Source organism: Bidens hawaiensis, unplaced genomic scaffold, assembly GCF_021521415.1.
Source record: "Bidens hawaiensis isolate Kalapana, Puna unplaced genomic scaffold, B.hawaiensis_p1.1 tig00056163_1, whole genome shotgun sequence".
In the NCBI taxonomy this organism is placed as follows: domain Eukaryota; kingdom Viridiplantae; phylum Streptophyta; class Magnoliopsida; order Asterales; family Asteraceae; genus Bidens; species Bidens hawaiensis.
Window position 1 is genome coordinate 77,804 of NW_027500131.1, and position 17,754 is coordinate 95,557.

Sequence of the window (17,754 nt, forward strand, 5' to 3'; positions counted from 1 at the left end):
GGTATGTCCCCTTAGAGAGAAAGGAAAGAGTTTAAGTTTGATCTAATCTTCTGAACATTTTTGGATTTTAAAGGTTTCACAGATTCGTAAGGATCGAGATATATGAGAAAGAGGGTATTCGTCGAGGAAACCATGAAATTGAATTGAATTCCACTATATGAATGGTGCTTAATTTGATTTCGAAATTTTCGATGATTTCGGGTGGAAAATACAAAAACGAAATAGATTATAGTAAGAGAATCAAGAGTGAATATGATTGTATATCAATATTATACTATGTAAGATGAGAGATATAGTTAGAGGTGTTGGGGTTTGTTTAAAGCATTAACAAAGCATGTGGAAGTTAGACACCGCTTAAAACCTTTACATTGAGCCTAATTTTTTAGTGTTAAGGAATCGGACCGTATACTAAGCCTCACTTTGAGTTAATTCACAGTAAGAAAGATGCAAGTGATAAGTATCCAATCGAAATTATTTAAATTTCCTTCAAGGGTTTTATTATTAATGAATTTGGATTATGCAAACGGATTTTCAGTGAAAGCGTCTATTCAAGATCTAAGCAAGGTGACTAGAATTTCTTTCACTCTCACTTATTGGGTTACCCTTCTAACTAACTTCTCAATGTATGTGAATTACTTGTATCTAAAATTGAAATTTTTCAAAAGAGGTCAAAAAGGTAAACAGAAAGATGATATACTTGTTAGCTTTTCAAGAAGGAGTATCACCTTATAAACAAAACTCTTATGTTACATCGAATGAATTCTATCTCCTAAATTAAAGTAATGATGATGTAGATTTACATGCTCAATAAATGTTTGACAAGAACTTAAACGGAGTCGCTAAAAGCTAAAATATAGATAACATGAGTTTTAGATAAATGTAATCACAATTTTCACAGCTTCTCATAGCCATGACATAATGAAACATCATTTTGTCACAAAACAAGCAACCAACAAGCGTGAACTTTTTTCACCAACGCCATCACAATCGTAACTCTGATAACATAATAACTTTCTCCCCACTTACCATTTCAATACATACCCTCATCCGAATTTCATAATATACACCAGACTGATCATCAATACACAAATACACAATTAATGGTTTTAATTTCAAACGCTTACACACAGTTATCTCTATCCGCCCAACCTACCTAACATATTTAACTCATAATCAAAGTCACTCTTTCATCAAATATCATCACATAACATGTTTGGAGATATAGTTAGAAAATTTAACAAATTTACCATGGTTAATGTGATAATGAATGCTAGGTCGGTGAAATAGTTTTATTTTATATAAACAAATCAATCCTCTATGCTTCCTTTCTTGTTACTAAATCGTTGGTTGCTCCTAAAGCTACAATAGCTTCATGCTTGAGTAATTCTCTTTGCTTTGCTTTGTTCTGTTCTTCCCTCTTTTCTCTCTCAATAATAATAATAATCACACAAACCCTAATTCCCAATCAATTCCGTAAAAACCCTTCCGAAAACCCTCGATTGGAACCGTCGGTTGATTGATTATTTCATCCAATCTCGATTCGATCCTCCGTCATTTCGATTAGACCTAGCCGCTAATCGTACGATCAACGATTCGATCAATGCTATTTGTCACCCTGATTTCAATATGAAGTTGCGTAGAAGGAGGCAAACAGAAGTGGTTAGTTACTTACTTATAGTTAATAACATATTCATATTATAATTATACTGTAGTTGTGTAATTGAGTGTGGAAAGTTAGGGTTTATTTGTTAATTTGGTTGGTGAATTTGGGTGAGAGTTTGGTTAATTGATTGTTTGGATTGATTGTGATGTTGTTAGTGTGTTAATGGACAGTTAGTATTGGATGCATGAGGTTTTGATGATGGATTGTGATTTGGTGTGTATGGTTGAAACTGCATGTGAATGATTTAGTTTGGATAGGAACTGATAAAGTGATGATCTACCTTTTTCGATATTTGGATAGGAAATTGTGTGAATTTTTTTATAAAGTTAAGTTATGTGTGTAGAGTATGCGTGATTACGCGTTGTTTCGGTGTTATGATATGATTTGGTATGCATGCGTAAAATTGCATGCTGACAATTGAGTTTGGATAGAAACTGATGAAGTGCTGGTATACATTTTTGGATATTTGTTTATTAAGTTGTGTGAATTTTCTGTAAAGGTAAGTTATGCATGTAGAGTCTGCGTGATTACGCGTTGTTTCAGTGTTATGATATGATTTGGTATACATATGTAAAATTGCATGTTGACGATTGAGTTTGGATAGAAACTGAAGAAGTAATGATCTACCTTTTTGGATATTTGTAAAGTATGCATGATTACGTACTCTTTCAACTTTCAATGAAATGATTTGTTTTATTTTATTGCGCATCAGCCTCCCAAAATTAATGTTATGATTTGTTTTATTTTATTGTGCATCAGCCTTCCAAAATTAAGTCTTTCATCAATGGTGTACTTGCTGTCCCACTTGAAAATATTGGAGAACCCTTGAAAAGCTTCATTTGGGACTATGAGAAGGTGAGTTTAGAAACCTATTTGATTTGTTATGTAACTTTTGCTTATATCTGAGTTGATAGTAACTATTGACATCTATTTTTGTTCATACAGGGAGACTTCAATCATTGGGTTGATTTGTTTAACCAATTTGATGCTTTTTTTGAGAGATACATAAAACCGAGGAAAGATTTGCATGTTGAGGATGATTATTTGGAGTCCGACCCTCCTTTCCCAAAGGAGGCTGTTCTGCATATTTTGCGTGTTATAAGAACAATTTTGGACAACTGCACAAATAAGCACTTTTATGGCTCTTATGAGGTAAGTTCTGTTTATAACTTGCGTGAAATATGTTAAGTGTGTTCTTACCGCGTATCAGTTTGAGGTCTACAAATTTGTTTTTGAAGCGTTAATAATCTTCTTTAACGCTTTGATAATCAATAAATCGTTGTATTAAGTATCCGATTAAGCAGAAGAGATGTTTCTACCTTTTTTAGAATTGTCTTCAATGATCATTTTTTTCTTGATTTGGAGGGAATTTAAACGATTAACAACCACTAATATTGCATGCTGATGTGCGCGCATGAACAAACAGCTAGAAATGAATTATATGACAAACATTGCATGAACGCTCAAGAGAGAATGAGAGGTTTTTCTGCTATGCCTCATTTTCATTTTTAGTAATCTTAACGTTATTCAAAGTTGTCTGATTGCCACTTTAATGCTTTACTTCATTATTTAAGAGTAACTTAATAACTAAGTTTCTTAAATGTCTCACTAAAGTCACTGAAGTTTTATGTTTGTATTATAAATAACCTTTGATTTAAGTTAAATGAGACAAATGAACATATATGAATCTTGTTTTTGCTATTTCGTGTATATATATTTCCAATTTGACTTAGATTGAACAATTACAGAGCTTGATATTATCTATTGTTTATTTATTTATTTATTTTATTATATATATATTGTTTTTTACTTTCATCTCATAGTTCAAGTTAATTTGGAAAAAAAAATATTTAGTTTGAAAAAAAGGTTATAACTAAACAGTGACCAAGATTCATATATGTTTCACTTGACTCAATTTTTGAAGTGTTTTAACATTTTATAAAAGGTTTTAACATTTATAAAAAATTATACAAGATTGGAACACCTGTTAAAAGTTGAGTGATTTAGAGTAACAAGAATATTTTAAGTTACTTTAGTAGAACACTTCGAAAATGTAGCTAGTTACTATGGTAAAATTTTTCCATTTTTTATGTGAACTTTGTGCATCCTGGTTTTTCTCTCTATATGCATCTACGTTATATTTTGTATTTATAAATTCCATTTTTATGTTTCTTTCTCCATCTGTATCTACATTATATTGTGTATTTTATTTGTTAATTTTTTATTATTATCATGCAGCATCATCTATCTTCTCTACTGGCTTCAACGGATGCGGATATTGTTGAATCCTGTCTGCGAACTCTGTCTTCTTTCTTCAGGAAATCAATCGGGAAACACATAATAAGAGACGTGTGTCTTAATTCAAAGCTGTTTGCTTTAGCTCAAGGTTGGGGCGGGAAAGATGAAGGGCTAGGATTGGTTGCATGTGCTCTAGAAAATGTAACCGACCCGGTAGCTCATGAGTTGGGTAGCACCCTCCATTTTGAGTTTTATCAAAACTCTGCTGCAGAAAAGTCAACCCAAGGGTTACAAATAATCCATTTGCCTAAAGTCGACACTTACGAGAAATCTAATCTTGAACTTTTTCACAAGTTAATCGAGGAATACAAAGTACCGAGTGGTTTAAGATTCTCAGTTTTGACAAGATTGCGGTTTTCACGAGCTTTTAGCTCTTATAACTCCCGCCAACAGTATATGTGTATTCGGTTACATTCGTTTATAGTTCTTGTTCAAGCATCTGGTGATACTGATGATTTGGTTTCCTTTTTTAACACCGAGCCTGAGTTTATTAACGAACTGGTCACGCTTTTGAGTTTAGAAGATGCAGTCCCTGAAAAGATTCGAATTTTAAGTCTGTTTGCATTGGCTGCTCTTAGTCAAGATCGTTCTCGCCAGCCGGCTGTCTTGACAGCTGTCACATCTGGTGGACACCGTGGCATTTTATCAAGTCTTATGCAGAAGGCTGTTGACACTGTGATTACTAAACCCACCAAACCATCTGTTCTGTTTGCTGAAGCGCTACTCTCGTTAATCACGGTTTTAGTTTCTTCTTCTTCGGGGTGTTCCGCTATGCGTGAAGCAGGGTTTATACCTACCCTTTTGCCTCTTTTGAAAGACACAGATCCTCATCATCTGCATCTAGTCAGCAGTGCTGTACATGTTTTAGAAGCTTTTATGGATTACAGTAATCCAGCTGCTGCTTTGTTTCGCTACCTCGGTGGGTTAGATGATACAATTTCTAGATTGAAGATAGAAGTTTCTCATGTTGAAAATAGCACTTCGGTTCAGATGGACGGCTGTTATACTCCATCTGATCCTCATGCTTCTCCAGCTATGATGTCGTATCACAGGCGGTCGTTAATGAAAGCTTTGCTTCGTGCTATATCACTTGGAACGTACGCGCCCGGAACCACTGCTCGCGTTTACGGGTCTGAAGAAAGCTTGTTACCGCAATGTTTACTTGTGATTTTCAAAAAAGCTAAAGAATTTGGTGGCGGGATGTTTTCACTGTCGGCGGTTGTGATGAGTGATTTGATTCATAAAGACCCGACTTGTTATTCAATTTTGGAACAAGCCGGTCTTCCATCTGCATTCCTAGACGCTATAATGGATGGTGTGATTTGCTCGGCTGAAGCTATAACGTGTATACCTCAGTGTTTGGATGCATTATGTTTGAGTAACAATGGGCTTCAGGCTGTTAAAGACCGTAATGCTTTAAGGTGCTTTGTGAAGATATTTACCTCACGAAATTACCTTCGTGCCCTTGTGGGTGATACTCCAAGCTCATTGTCTAGTGGGCTTGATGAACTTATGAGACACGCGTCTTCATTACGTGTGTATGGTGTTGATATGCTGATTGAGATTTTGAAAGCCATTGAACAGCTTGGTTCTGGACCTAAAGCCCCTTCAACCACCTTGGAAGCTTCTTCTGTTCCAATGGAAACTGATGGTGAATCTAGCAAGAGTGAAAATTCTGAGAATGTTGAGTCTTTTCTACCTGAATTTGTTAATAATGCTGCTCGTTTGCTTGAAACAATTCTTCAAAATTCCGACACATGTCGGATATTTGTTGAGAAAAAGGGAATCGAAGCTGTTTTGCAGTTATTTAACTTACCTTTGATGCCCGCCTCTGTTTCTATGGGACAAAGTACATCGACCGCATTTAAAAACTTTTCGCCACATCATTCTGCATCTCTTGCGCGAGCGTTATGTTTGTTTTTGAAAGATCATTTGAAATTGACAAACGAGTTACTGATTTCTCTTGGAGGCATGCAGCTTGCACAGGTGGAAGATTCCAAAAGAACAAAGGTATCTAGATGTCTTTCTAGTCTTGAAGGAATCTTGTCTCTTTCTAATTCTTTGTCAAAAGGGACGACTAATCTCGTGTCTGAACTCGGGACGTCTGATGCGGACGTGTTAAGAGATCTTGGAATCGCTTACAGGGAAATACTCTGGCAAGTTTCAATTGGCTTTGATTCTAAACCAGATGAAAAACCTAGTAATGAAGCAGATACCGAACCTGTTAACGTTACTAATGCCGATACTGCCATTGTTGCAAGTGATGATGATACTATGCCCGTGGTGAGGTACATGAACCCGGTTTCGGTTCGTAACAGTTCACACCCGCATTGGGGTTTAGAACGTGACTTTGTTTCGGTGGTTCGGTCCGGTGAAGGGTTTAGTCGGCGCAGCCGACATGGGTTAGCCCGTATACGAGGAGGAAGAACTAGCAGACATCTAGAAGCTTTACACATTGATCCAGAAGCTTCCATGGGTAACATTGAGTCAAGTTCTACACATGATATAAAGAAGAAAAGTCCCGAAGTTCTTGTTATCGAAAATCTTAACAAACTTGCTTCGACTATACGTTCTTTTTTCACCACCCTAGTAAAAGGGTTTCCGTCATCTAATCGCCGAAGAGCGGAAACGGGATCACTAAGTACTGCTTCAAAAAATATTGGGACTGCGTTAGCTAAGATTTATCTTGAGGCGCTTGGTTTTGCCGGGTACACGACGGGTTCGGGTCTTGATATGTTGTCGGTTAAGGGTTATTATCTTGGGAAAGTGGTGGATCACATGGTGGCGTTAACGTTTGATAGCAGGCGACGTATTTGTTATACGGTTATGATAAATAACTTCTATGTTCAAGGGACGTTTAAGGAGTTACTCAACACTTTTGAAGCTACAAGTCAGTTGTTATGGACGTTGCCTTTTTCTGCTTCAACATCGGGTAATGAAAATAATGATGGAAGTAAATTGTCACATAGTAAATGGTTACTTGATACGCTACAGAGTTACTGTCGGCTTTTAGATTTTTTTGTTAACTCTAGTTTTCTTTTTCCATCAAACTCTGCATCTCAAGCTCAGTTGCTTGTACAACCAATGGCTGTCGGGTTATCAATCGGGTTATTTCCTGTTCCGAGAGATCCAGATGCTTTTGTTCGTATGCTGCAATCGCAGGTTCTTGATGTAATACTTCCTGTTTGGAATCATCCTATGTTTCCAAGTTGTAATCCCGGGTTCATCACAACAATAGTGACACTTGTCACTCATATATACAGCGGTGTCAGTGATGGAAAACAGACTACTGGCGATGGGTCTGGTGGCGGTAGCCAGCGGTTCATGCCGCCGCTTGACGAAGCTACTATTGCCACCATTGTGGAGATGGGGTTTACTAGGGCAAGAGCAGAGGATGCGTTAAGGCGGGTTCAAACGAATAGTGTTGAGATGGCAATGGAGTGGTTGTTTACTCATGCTGATGATCCTGTACAGGAGGATGATGAGCTGGCAAGAGCACTTGCTTTATCTTTAGGAAACTCATCTGAAGCTCCCAAAGCTGATTCCAACACAGAAAAGTCAACAGATGGTCAAACAGAAGTGGCAGAAGCCAAGACACCAGCACCGTCTATTGATGACATACTTGCAGCGACTATGAAGTTGTTTCAAAGTAGTGACTCTTTAGCTTTTCCCTTAACGGATTTGCTTGTCACATTTTGTAATCGAAATGAAGGTGAAGATCGCCCAAAAGTGATGTCATATCTCATCCAACAGCTAAAACTTTGCCCACTGGTAACTGCGAAGGAAAACAGTACATTATGTATGATATCACACACGTTGGCATTATTTCTTGCTGAAGATGTAACCGCTAGAGAAATTGCTGTGAAAAGTGGTATTGTGTCTATATCGATAGATATTTTATCAAAGTTCTTAGCAGAAACCGAGTCACATAATGAGCTTATGGTACCGAAATGCATCAGTGCTCTTCTTTTGATATTGGATAATTTATTGCAGTCCAAACCCAAAATATCATCTGAAAAGTCAACTGATGGTCAAACAGAAGATGAAGAGAAATCGACTCCTGTTGATGTTGACGAGGAAAAAGTCAATAAGTTTGAGAAGATATTTGGGAAATCTACTGGTTATCTTACTGTTGAAGAGGGTAGTAAAGTGGTTAATGTTGCGTGTGACTTAATCAAAAGACATGTGCCTGCTATTGTAATGCAAGCTGTTTTGTTATTATGTGCGCGTTTGACAAAGACTCACACTCTGGCTTTACAGTTTCTTGAAAAAGGAGGTATGATTGATCTTTTTAATATACCAAAGATGTGCTTTTTCCCTGGATATGATACGGTGGCATCTGCTATCATCCGTCACCTAATCGAAGATCCTCAAACGTTACAAACCGCAATGGAGTTGGAGGTAAGACAGGCCTTGAGTGGCAGCCGTCATGGTGGTCGTGTACCGCCACTCGCGTTTTTAACATCTATGGCACCTCTTATTTCCCGAGACCCTGAGGTGTTCATGAAAGCAACGACAGCTGTATGTCAGCTGGACACGACAGGTGGCAGAACCGTAGTAGTATTATCCAAAGAAAAAGAGAAAGAGAAGGATAAACCAAAATCTCAAGGTGTTGAAATCGGCCCTGAAAATAAATCTCAAGATGGGCCTGTAAAATGTGGCAAAGCCCAGAAAAAGATTCCCGCTAATCTTACACAGGTTGTTGATCACCTGCTTGAAATTGTAATGAAATACCCTTCACTCGAGGAAGAGTGTGGTAGATCTGATAATACCATGGAGGTAGATGGTAATGCTGTAAATAAGGGCAAAATGAAGGTTGATGATACACCGAAAGAAGTTGATAACCCGTCTGAAAAAACAGCTGACGGGTTAGCTAAGGTGACTTTTGTTTTGAAGCTGTTGAGTGATATTCTTCTTATGTATGTACACGCTGTTGGAATAATATTAAAACGTGATCTGGAAATGCACGGTGGGATTGTGCATCTTGTTATGCATCAACTTTTACATCCATTAGATAAGTCATCAGGATCCGATGAGTGGAGAGGGAAGTTATCTGAAAAGGCTTCATGGTTTTTGGTGGTGTTGTGTGGTCGGTCTGGTGAAGGACGTAGGCGTGTCATAAATGTACTCGTTAAAGCTTTGTCTTCATTTGCCACGTCAGCAAGCAGCTCATCTAAAAACAGTTTGGCGCCTGATAAACGAGTGCTTGCTTTTGTTGACTTGGTTCATTCTATTTTGTCAAAGAATTCATCTTCTAGTAATGTAGCGGGGTCCGGGTGTTCACCTGATATAGCTAAAGGAATGACTGATGGAGGGATGATTCCGTGTTTATCGAGTATTCTTCAGGTGCTGGATTTAGATCATCCCGATGCACCAAAGGTTGTGAATATTATTCTTAAAGCTTTAGAAGGGTTAACGCGTGCCGCTAATGCGGTGGAGCAACTTGCATTATCCGACTTGGTTAAGAAAAAGTCTGTTAGTTTGGGTACCGAGTCTGATAGTCAAACAGTCAATACTTCAGTCAATCAGGTGCCAGAAGGTGGTCAAAGTAATAGTCAACATGAGATTACTGCTACCAATGATGCTGAACAACATAATGAAGAAACAAATCAAGATGATCATGAACCAAATTTAAACCAGCCTGCAGAAATGGATGAGATGGAAGATGGTGGTGTTTTAAGGGAATCCGATCAAATTGAGATGACTTTTCATGTCGAGGGTCGGGGTGGAGGCGATAATACTGGGGATGAAGATGATGAGATGGGAGATGAGGATGGTGATGACGAGGATGATGATGAGGGCGATGACGAGGACGAAGATATAGCCGAGGATGGTGCTGCTATGATGTCATTGGCTGACACCGATGCTGAAGATCATGATGAAACAGGATTAGGAGACGAGTATAATGATGAAATGGTTGATGACGAGGATGATGATTACCAAGAAAACCGTGTGATTGAGGTGAGGTGGCGAGAGGCTCTTGATGGTGTTCTTGGTCAACCAGTGGCTGATAGTGGACTCATTGACATTGCTGCAGAGCCGTTTGAAGGAGTCAATGTTGATGATCTTTTCGGTCTTCGAAGACCTATTGGGTTTGACCGTCGCCGCCAGCAAAGCAGAACCTCGTTTGACCGAACTGGTACAGATGGGAATAATGAGAATAACAGTCTGCAACATCCTCTTTTATTAAGACCGTCATCACAGTCTGGTGAGTTAGGTCAAATGTGGTCAACAGGTGGAGGGAATTCTTCTCGGGATCTGGAATCTTTATCTGGTGGGGGCTTTGATGTTTCCCATTTCTATATGTTTGATGCTCCGGTTCTTCCTTTCGATCATGTACGGTCTACTGTGTTTGGGGACAGATCTGGTGGTGGAGCACCGCCACTGGCTGACTTTTCTGTCGGCTTGGAGTCTTTACATGCAACTACGCGACGAGGGCCGGGTGATGGCCGGTGGACTGATGATGGTCAGCCACAGGCAGGCGGTCAAGCTGCTGCTATTGCACAAGCTGTAGAAGAGCATTTCATGTCTCAGTTAAACACAATTACTTCATTAGCCAATGATAATCAGCCCGTAGCAGAACCTGCCAATGATGATGCTCAGCAGGCTGAAGTCCCCCATGGTGATGGTGATAATGATCAAAATGTTAATCAGGTGGTTGAGAATGTTGAACAAGCACTAGAAGCACACGCAAGTGGGCCTGGATCTGATGTTGCTAACGACGTCCCAGATAACCATGATAACATGGAAATTGGGGAAGGAAATGTAAGTGTGAACGAGCAGCAGGTATGGTTTGATTATCATTACCTTCTAAAATTTGTATAATTGTTCATACTAGAGTTTTTCTAATGGTGATGTATCATTTCAGGAATTGTCAGCACCCGATGATGAGGCAAGCAATAATATGCACAATGTTGATGACTTCAATGCTGATGTTGATATGAATGCTACTGGAGGGGATGTGTTACCTTCAGTAGGTGTAATGGAGGAGTCATTATCTGAACAGAACACTCAAAATGATGATGGCCAAACCGGTCAAGCAGATGAAACTGGTGCAACTAACATAGGCCAAAGTACAAATGGCATAGATCCAACTTTCTTAGAGGCACTACCTGCGGAACTTAGGGCAGAAGTTTTAGCCTCACAACAAGCGCAATCGGTCCCACCTCCAGTTCCCGCTCCCGCATCTACTCCCGCTACTGCTGAAGAAATTGATCCTGAGTTTTTAGCTGCTCTTCCTCCAGATATTCAAGCAGAAGTTTTAGCCCAACAGCGTGCACAACGGGTTGCACATCAAGCCGAAGGCCAGCCTGTTGATATGGATAATGCTTCAATTATAGCCACTTTTCCAGCTGATTTACGAGAGGAGGTTAACTTGAAATTTAAAAAGTTTAAACGTGCTCGTTTAACAATTGTGCTTAGTATTTGTTTTTCTTTGTGGGTTGTAGGTGCTATTGACTTCTTCAGAGGCAGTTCTGTCAGCATTGCCTTCTCCATTACTTGCAGAAGCCCAAATGCTTAGAGATAGAGCTATGAGTCACTATCAGGCTCGTAGTTTGTTTGGAAACAGCCATAGACTTAATAATAGAAGGAACGGGTTGGGATTTGATAGACAGACAGTTATCGATCGGGGGGTTGGTGTTACGATAGGACGAAGGGCGTCTTCTGCTCTCCTGGAAAGCTTGAAAGTTAAGGAAGTTGAGGGGGACCCACTTTTGGATCATGATGCTTTGAAAGCATTGATCAGGCTTCTTCGACTTGCACAGGTGATAATAATTAGTTAATTACTATTAGTTATGAAGTATATGTCTTTTTTTTATTTAGTGTTTGACCGGTTTTGACTTCTTGCTGTCAGCCTCTTGGGAAAGGCCTCCTGCAGAGACTCTTCTTGAACTTGTGCGCGCATAGTTATACACGCGCGGTTCTTGTTTTTCTTCTACTGGGCATGATTAAGATGGAAACTGAAGGGCCCTCAACAGGTGGTTTGACAACAGTAAATTCTCAGAGGCTTTATGGGTGTCAGTCTAATGTTGTTTATGGTCGATCGCAGCTTTTAGATGGTATGGCTTTTTATTTAAAAAAGATTAGATTTGATTTTTCATTTACCATTTTAAGTTATATATTTGTTGATATTGATGCTAGTATGTTCTTTTACAGGTCTCCCACCACTTGTACTGCGTCGGGTGCTAGAGATTTTGACGTATTTGGCTACAAATCATTCTTCTGTAGCTAGTTTGTTGTTTCACTTTGATTCTTCACTTGTTCCCGAGTCTATAAATCTCATACATCATGATAAAAAAGCCGATAAGGGAAAAGAGAAGGTTGTTGAAGGGGAAAAAATCTCATGTTGTTGGATCTGAGAGTGATATTCCTATATTATCATTTATAAAGCTCTTGAATCAACCTCTATTCCTTCACAGTATTGCCCATCTAGAACAGGTTTTGTTTCTATTAGAAGTCGCATTATTGACCAATATTTGGGCTCTAATGTTGTTAGGCTTGACCTTTAATGTAATTTATATATGTGGTGCAGGTTATGGGTCTTCTTCAAGTGGTTGTATACAATGCGGCTTCGAAGCTGGAAAGCCAAACTCACACCGAACAAGCAGCCGCCAGTTCTCAAGGTCCACCTGGTAATGAATCTGCAAGTACCCCACAAGGAGATTCTTCCTCAGCAGGAGCAGAACTGAATCAAAATGATACACCTGTCAGTGAAGGACTGTCCACGTCAGATGACCAGAAAACTGTCAACATGTTTGACATCTTCATGAAGCTTCCACATTCTGATCTTCAAAATCTATGCAGCCTTCTTGGCCACGGAGGGTAATATAAACATTAGCTTGCAAGTTTTTATTTATTATTTTTTGGTGTTGCACATGTTGAAAGCTTAATGCTTGCTTAAATTATTCATGCTTGTTAGGTTGTCTGATAAAATCTACCTGCTTGCGGGTGAAGTTCTGAAGAAATTAGCCTTGGTTGCTCCATCACATAGAAAGTTCTTTATTACCGAGCTTTCAGATTTAGCTCATAGTTTGAGTGGGTCCGCCATTCAGGAACTCGTCACACTAAGAAACACACACATGTTGGGACTGAGTCCGGGGGCCATGGCCGGGGCTGCTGTTTTAAGAATCCTGCAAACACTTAGCTCACTCACTTTATCCGATACCGATGAAAATTCCAAAAATGATGACAACAAAAATGATGACAATCAAGAGCACATTATTATGTGGAAATTAAATCATTCACTTGAGCCTTTATGGCAAGAATTGAGTGAGTGTATAAGTGTGACAGAAACACAGCTGGTACAGGGCTCATTCTCTTCAGTTATATCAGATTCAAATGCAAATGAACATGTTCCTGGTGCTGGTGCGGGTGCTTCATCTTTACCTTCGCTGCCACCTGGCACTCAGAGGCTCTTACCTTTCATTGAGTCGTTTTTAGTCTTATGTGAAAAGATTCAAGCAAACAATTCTAATCTACAACAAGATGATGCATGTGCAACAGCACGTGAAGTTAAGGAGTTTTCTGGAAGTTCATCACCAAGTGGGACCGGGATTGATGGTACCGTGACATTTGCTAGGTTTGCTGAGAAGCATCGACGATTGTTAAATGCTTTTGTGAGACAAAACCCCGGGTTGTTGGAGAAGTCACTTTCCATGATGTTGAAAGCACCGAAGTTAATCGACTTTGACAACAAACGGCTGTATTTCCGTTCTAGAATCAGGCAGCAGCATGATCAACACTTAACGGGCCCTTTAAGGATAAGTGTTCGACGGGCATATGTTCTAGAAGATTCTTATAATCAGCTACGGATGCGACCCACTCAAGACTTGAAGGGGCGTTTAAATGTTCATTTTCAAGGTGAAGAAGGTATTGATGCTGGTGGTTTGACTAGAGAATGGTATCAATTGTTGTCAAGGGTCATATTTGACAAAGGGGCTTTACTTTTCACAACCGGAGGAAACAATGCTACTTTCCAACCGAACCCTAATTCCGTTTATCAAACTGAGCATCTTTCTTACTTCAAGTTCGTGGGCCGTGTGGTAAAATTTTAAAATCTTCCTTTTTTCTTAATAAAAATTAGGGTAAATTACAGTTTTTTGTCATTTATGTATGGGTAATAAGCACAAAAGACGTCTCTGAAGTTTATATGTTTTCAAAGAAAGAAAAGTGTGGCAACATATAAACTTCAGAGATGTTTTTGTACTTATTGAAGATAAGGATCACTAACTGGTGTCGACTTTTGTGTTAGTTTTTTTTTAAAAAATGATCATTTTGTTTTTAATGAGAGTTTAAAAAAATATCAGTTAAAGTTAACACAGTTAGTGGAAAGGATGAAAAGTGTGACTGCATATGAACTTATGTTTTCATAAAGGACTGACTGTAACTTATCCTAAAACTTATCTTTTCAATTGTTAAATAACGGGGTTTTGCGTTCTTGTTATAGGTTGCTAAAGCTTTATTTGACGGACAACTTTTGGATGTTTACTTCACTCGATCCTTCTATAAGCATATTCTAGGTGTGAAGGTAACATATCATGATATCGAGGCTGTCGATCCCGACTATTACAAAAACTTAAAGTGGTTGCTCGAGGTTAGTACTTTTAAACACACGCTTATACTCTATACAAAATTTACTTTAATATTAATTTGGTTTTAACTATTTCTTGCATCAGAATGATGTCAGCGACATACTCGACCTGACATTTTGCATGGATGCTGATGAAGAAAAACACATCCTCTATGAGAAGACAGAGGTGTGTATCTAGACTTATACACGATTTTAATCCAAATAAGAAAATTGAATATTATTTTATTTTATGATATGGAAAAGGTTACTGATTACGAGCTGAAACCGGGAGGAAGGAATATAAGGGTAACAGAAGAAACAAAGCATGAATATGTGGATCTTGTCGCAGAACATATACTAACAAATGCAATACGCCCTCAAATTAACTCATTTCTAGATGGTTTTAATGAATTGATACCGCGTGATCTCATATCTATTTTTAATGATAAAGAGCTTGAGCTGCTGATTAGTGGACTTCCAGAAATCGATTGTGAGTTATCCTATTGGTTTTATAAAAATTCATAATTTGTATTTCAAAATCCTTAAATCTAACTTCTTATTTGCAGTGGATGATTTGAAGGCCAATACAGAGTATACAGGATACACTATAGGGTCAAATGTAGTTATATGGTTTTGGGAGGTGGTTAATGCATTTAACAAGGAAGATAGGGCTAGATTGCTTCAATTTGTGACGGGTACATCAAAGGTATCGTAAAGATTGATAATAATTATCTTAAAAGTAGATGAGAACTGCGAGAACCACATCAACTTTTGTACTATTCATATTACAAATTGACTAAAATGCATACACATTTCAAAATTGTAAGATTTATTTCAAAAAAAATTATATAAATATGATAATATCTGAATGCATATATTGCTATACAGTCTATATGCATATAGAAATTGATATAAATGTAACTTTTAATGTTTCTCAGTATCTCACTCTGAAATTGAAAAAAATCGATACATTAGTTTTTGACTTTTTCGTTTATATATGTACAACATACTCCAGTGTTTTAAAATGTGTATTATATATAGATCTAATAAATACATATTTTGCTCAGGTCCCATTGGAAGGTTTTAAAGCATTGCAAGGTATATCGGGCCCACAGAGATTTCAGATTCACAAAGCTTATGGAGCTCCAGAGAGGCTGCCATCCGCTCATACTTGGTTTGTGTTATTTTTTTTATGTTTATTTATTGCTTTTGCTTTTGGGTGAGGTTTTTTGTTTTCTAACTCATGATTTTTTTTTGTGCAGCTTCAACCAGTTGGATCTTCCTGAATACACAACAAAAGAACAGCTTAAGGAGCGGCTACTACTGGCGATCCATGAAGCCAGTGAAGGTTTTGGATTTGGTTAATGATGCCCAGCTTGATGTTATGGTTTCGGGACCAGTAGCATCCGAGTCAGCCATTGCTATTATGTAGATGTTAGTTTCACTCCTTCGCTTTGTTTTATAACGTTTTCATTAATATAAAGATGGGTTAAAGGAATGAACAATTTGGGGTGTTTTATTTTTGCAGATAAAGAATGAAACATTGAAGTGCAATTTGAAGAAGGCGAGTTTATGTGGAGCAGGAAGAAGATAATAAGATGATGTCCCGAGCGAGAAATTTGTAGCATGAGAACGTCGGTTTCTTTTCGACTAGAATAAAATGATGTAAATCTTAGTCTTTTTTGGTTGGTTGGTAGCTATTGGTAAATTTGGTTATGTGATTCATGGTACCTTTTATTTGAAGCTTTGTGAAACCATCTTTGGTTCATTTTTTAATTTCTTTTTCTAAAGTTTAAATCATTCTTTGCAGATAATACCTGAGTAACATATTTTCTTTTAATAAATTTATGAATAATGTTTTACTCATCAGTGGTCACCCATTATGTATGCTATAAATAAACTCTGATTTTTATCTGCTTATATTAGATAACCTCTAGTTCTGAAGGTTAAATTGAAGCTTATTAACAGGTCGCATCCGGATATGCCTATTGCCTTTAGTGTGCCCTCTTTATTTGAGGCCCCTAGTGCGTTTATCGCCTCTTTCAAGCTCCCGTTACTCTTGGACTCCTTGTATTCAAACTATGACACAACTCGCACTTGAGTACTTGTTTGATATATATCCATGAGTATACAGATTTTGTATGATCCATCCCTACTGAATTTGACACAAATTTAGTATATTTTGATGCCATTGCTGAATGGCCTTCATGGGTCATACAAAGACTCAGTGGTGACTCGTGGGACAACAAAGCCCACACTTAATTAAGGCCTCCAAATCAAAAAGAAATACATTATATGTAATATATTATAGTGGGTAAATGAAACTTGAAGTAATGTATTGGTGATAAGCAAAAGAAATTTCGTAACAATTGTCATGAAAATGCCACAAAATCTTGTTTCAATTTAGGCCTCCACATTCGTTGAGCCGACCCTGCAAAGACTTGGTAAGTTTCCAAACTTTCTGTCCTTATCCTATGAAACATCTATAATAATATATAGATGCAACCATAAAAATCCTACGTGTCGCGATGTGGTCGCTCCCCATTTTTTTGGAGTCACCAGATTTGCTTGATTTTTAAATGGAGACTTTTTATGCATTTGACCTGAATTCACGGATATGTGTCTTATCAAATCCAGATATTTCTTAAACGGGTTATAACATCTTATTAAATTAAAAACTAATTTTACCAAATATTTGATTTAAAAATCCTATAAAGTAGGGATATACTAAAAATTAGTATATGATATATTTAGAAAAAAGATATATATCTATAATATATATAAACGAAAACATAAAAATCCTACGTGTCGCGATGTGGTCGCTTCCTCTTTTTTTGGAGTCATCAGATTTGCTTGATTTTTAAATAGAGGCTTCTCATGCATTTGACCTGAATTCATGGGTATGGGTCTTACCAAACCCAGATATTCCTTAAACGGGTTATAACATCTCATTAAATAAAAAATTAATCTCACCAAATTATTGATGTAAAAATCCTATAAAATAGGATATACTAAAATTAATATCTTATTTATTTTAATATATATATATATATATATAGGGAAAGGATCAAGAGAGAACTCCCTTTTAAGGAGAGAACTAAAGAACTCCTAACTATAGGGTTATAATTGTAAATTTGATTTTCCAATAAGTTTTAATATACGTCGGCTTTCCCTGTACGACCTTCCTATGTGCGATGGACTTTCCCCCAAAATCCTACAGATC

The 17,754-nt window shown here is 37.7% G+C and overlaps 1 protein-coding gene across 1 annotated transcript; it reads left to right on the plus strand.

Annotated features, from left to right (window-relative positions):
- The first annotated feature begins 1,325 nt into the window (after positions 1–1,325).
- LOC143601375 (E3 ubiquitin-protein ligase UPL1-like) lies at positions 1,326–16,307 on the plus strand. The gene is given in 18 exon segments (XM_077078803.1): positions 1,326–1,659; positions 2,423–2,518; positions 2,609–2,815; positions 3,902–10,747; positions 10,830–11,330; positions 11,410–11,727; positions 11,817–12,021; positions 12,119–12,297; positions 12,299–12,400; positions 12,495–12,784; positions 12,882–14,004; positions 14,409–14,555; positions 14,638–14,718; positions 14,796–15,021; positions 15,098–15,237; positions 15,599–15,705; positions 15,794–15,978; positions 16,074–16,307. Coding segments are annotated over 17 exon segments (10,704 nt in total). The 5' UTR covers positions 1,326–1,626; the 3' UTR covers positions 15,897–15,978; positions 16,074–16,307.
- The last annotated feature ends 1,447 nt before the right edge of the window (positions 16,308–17,754 follow it).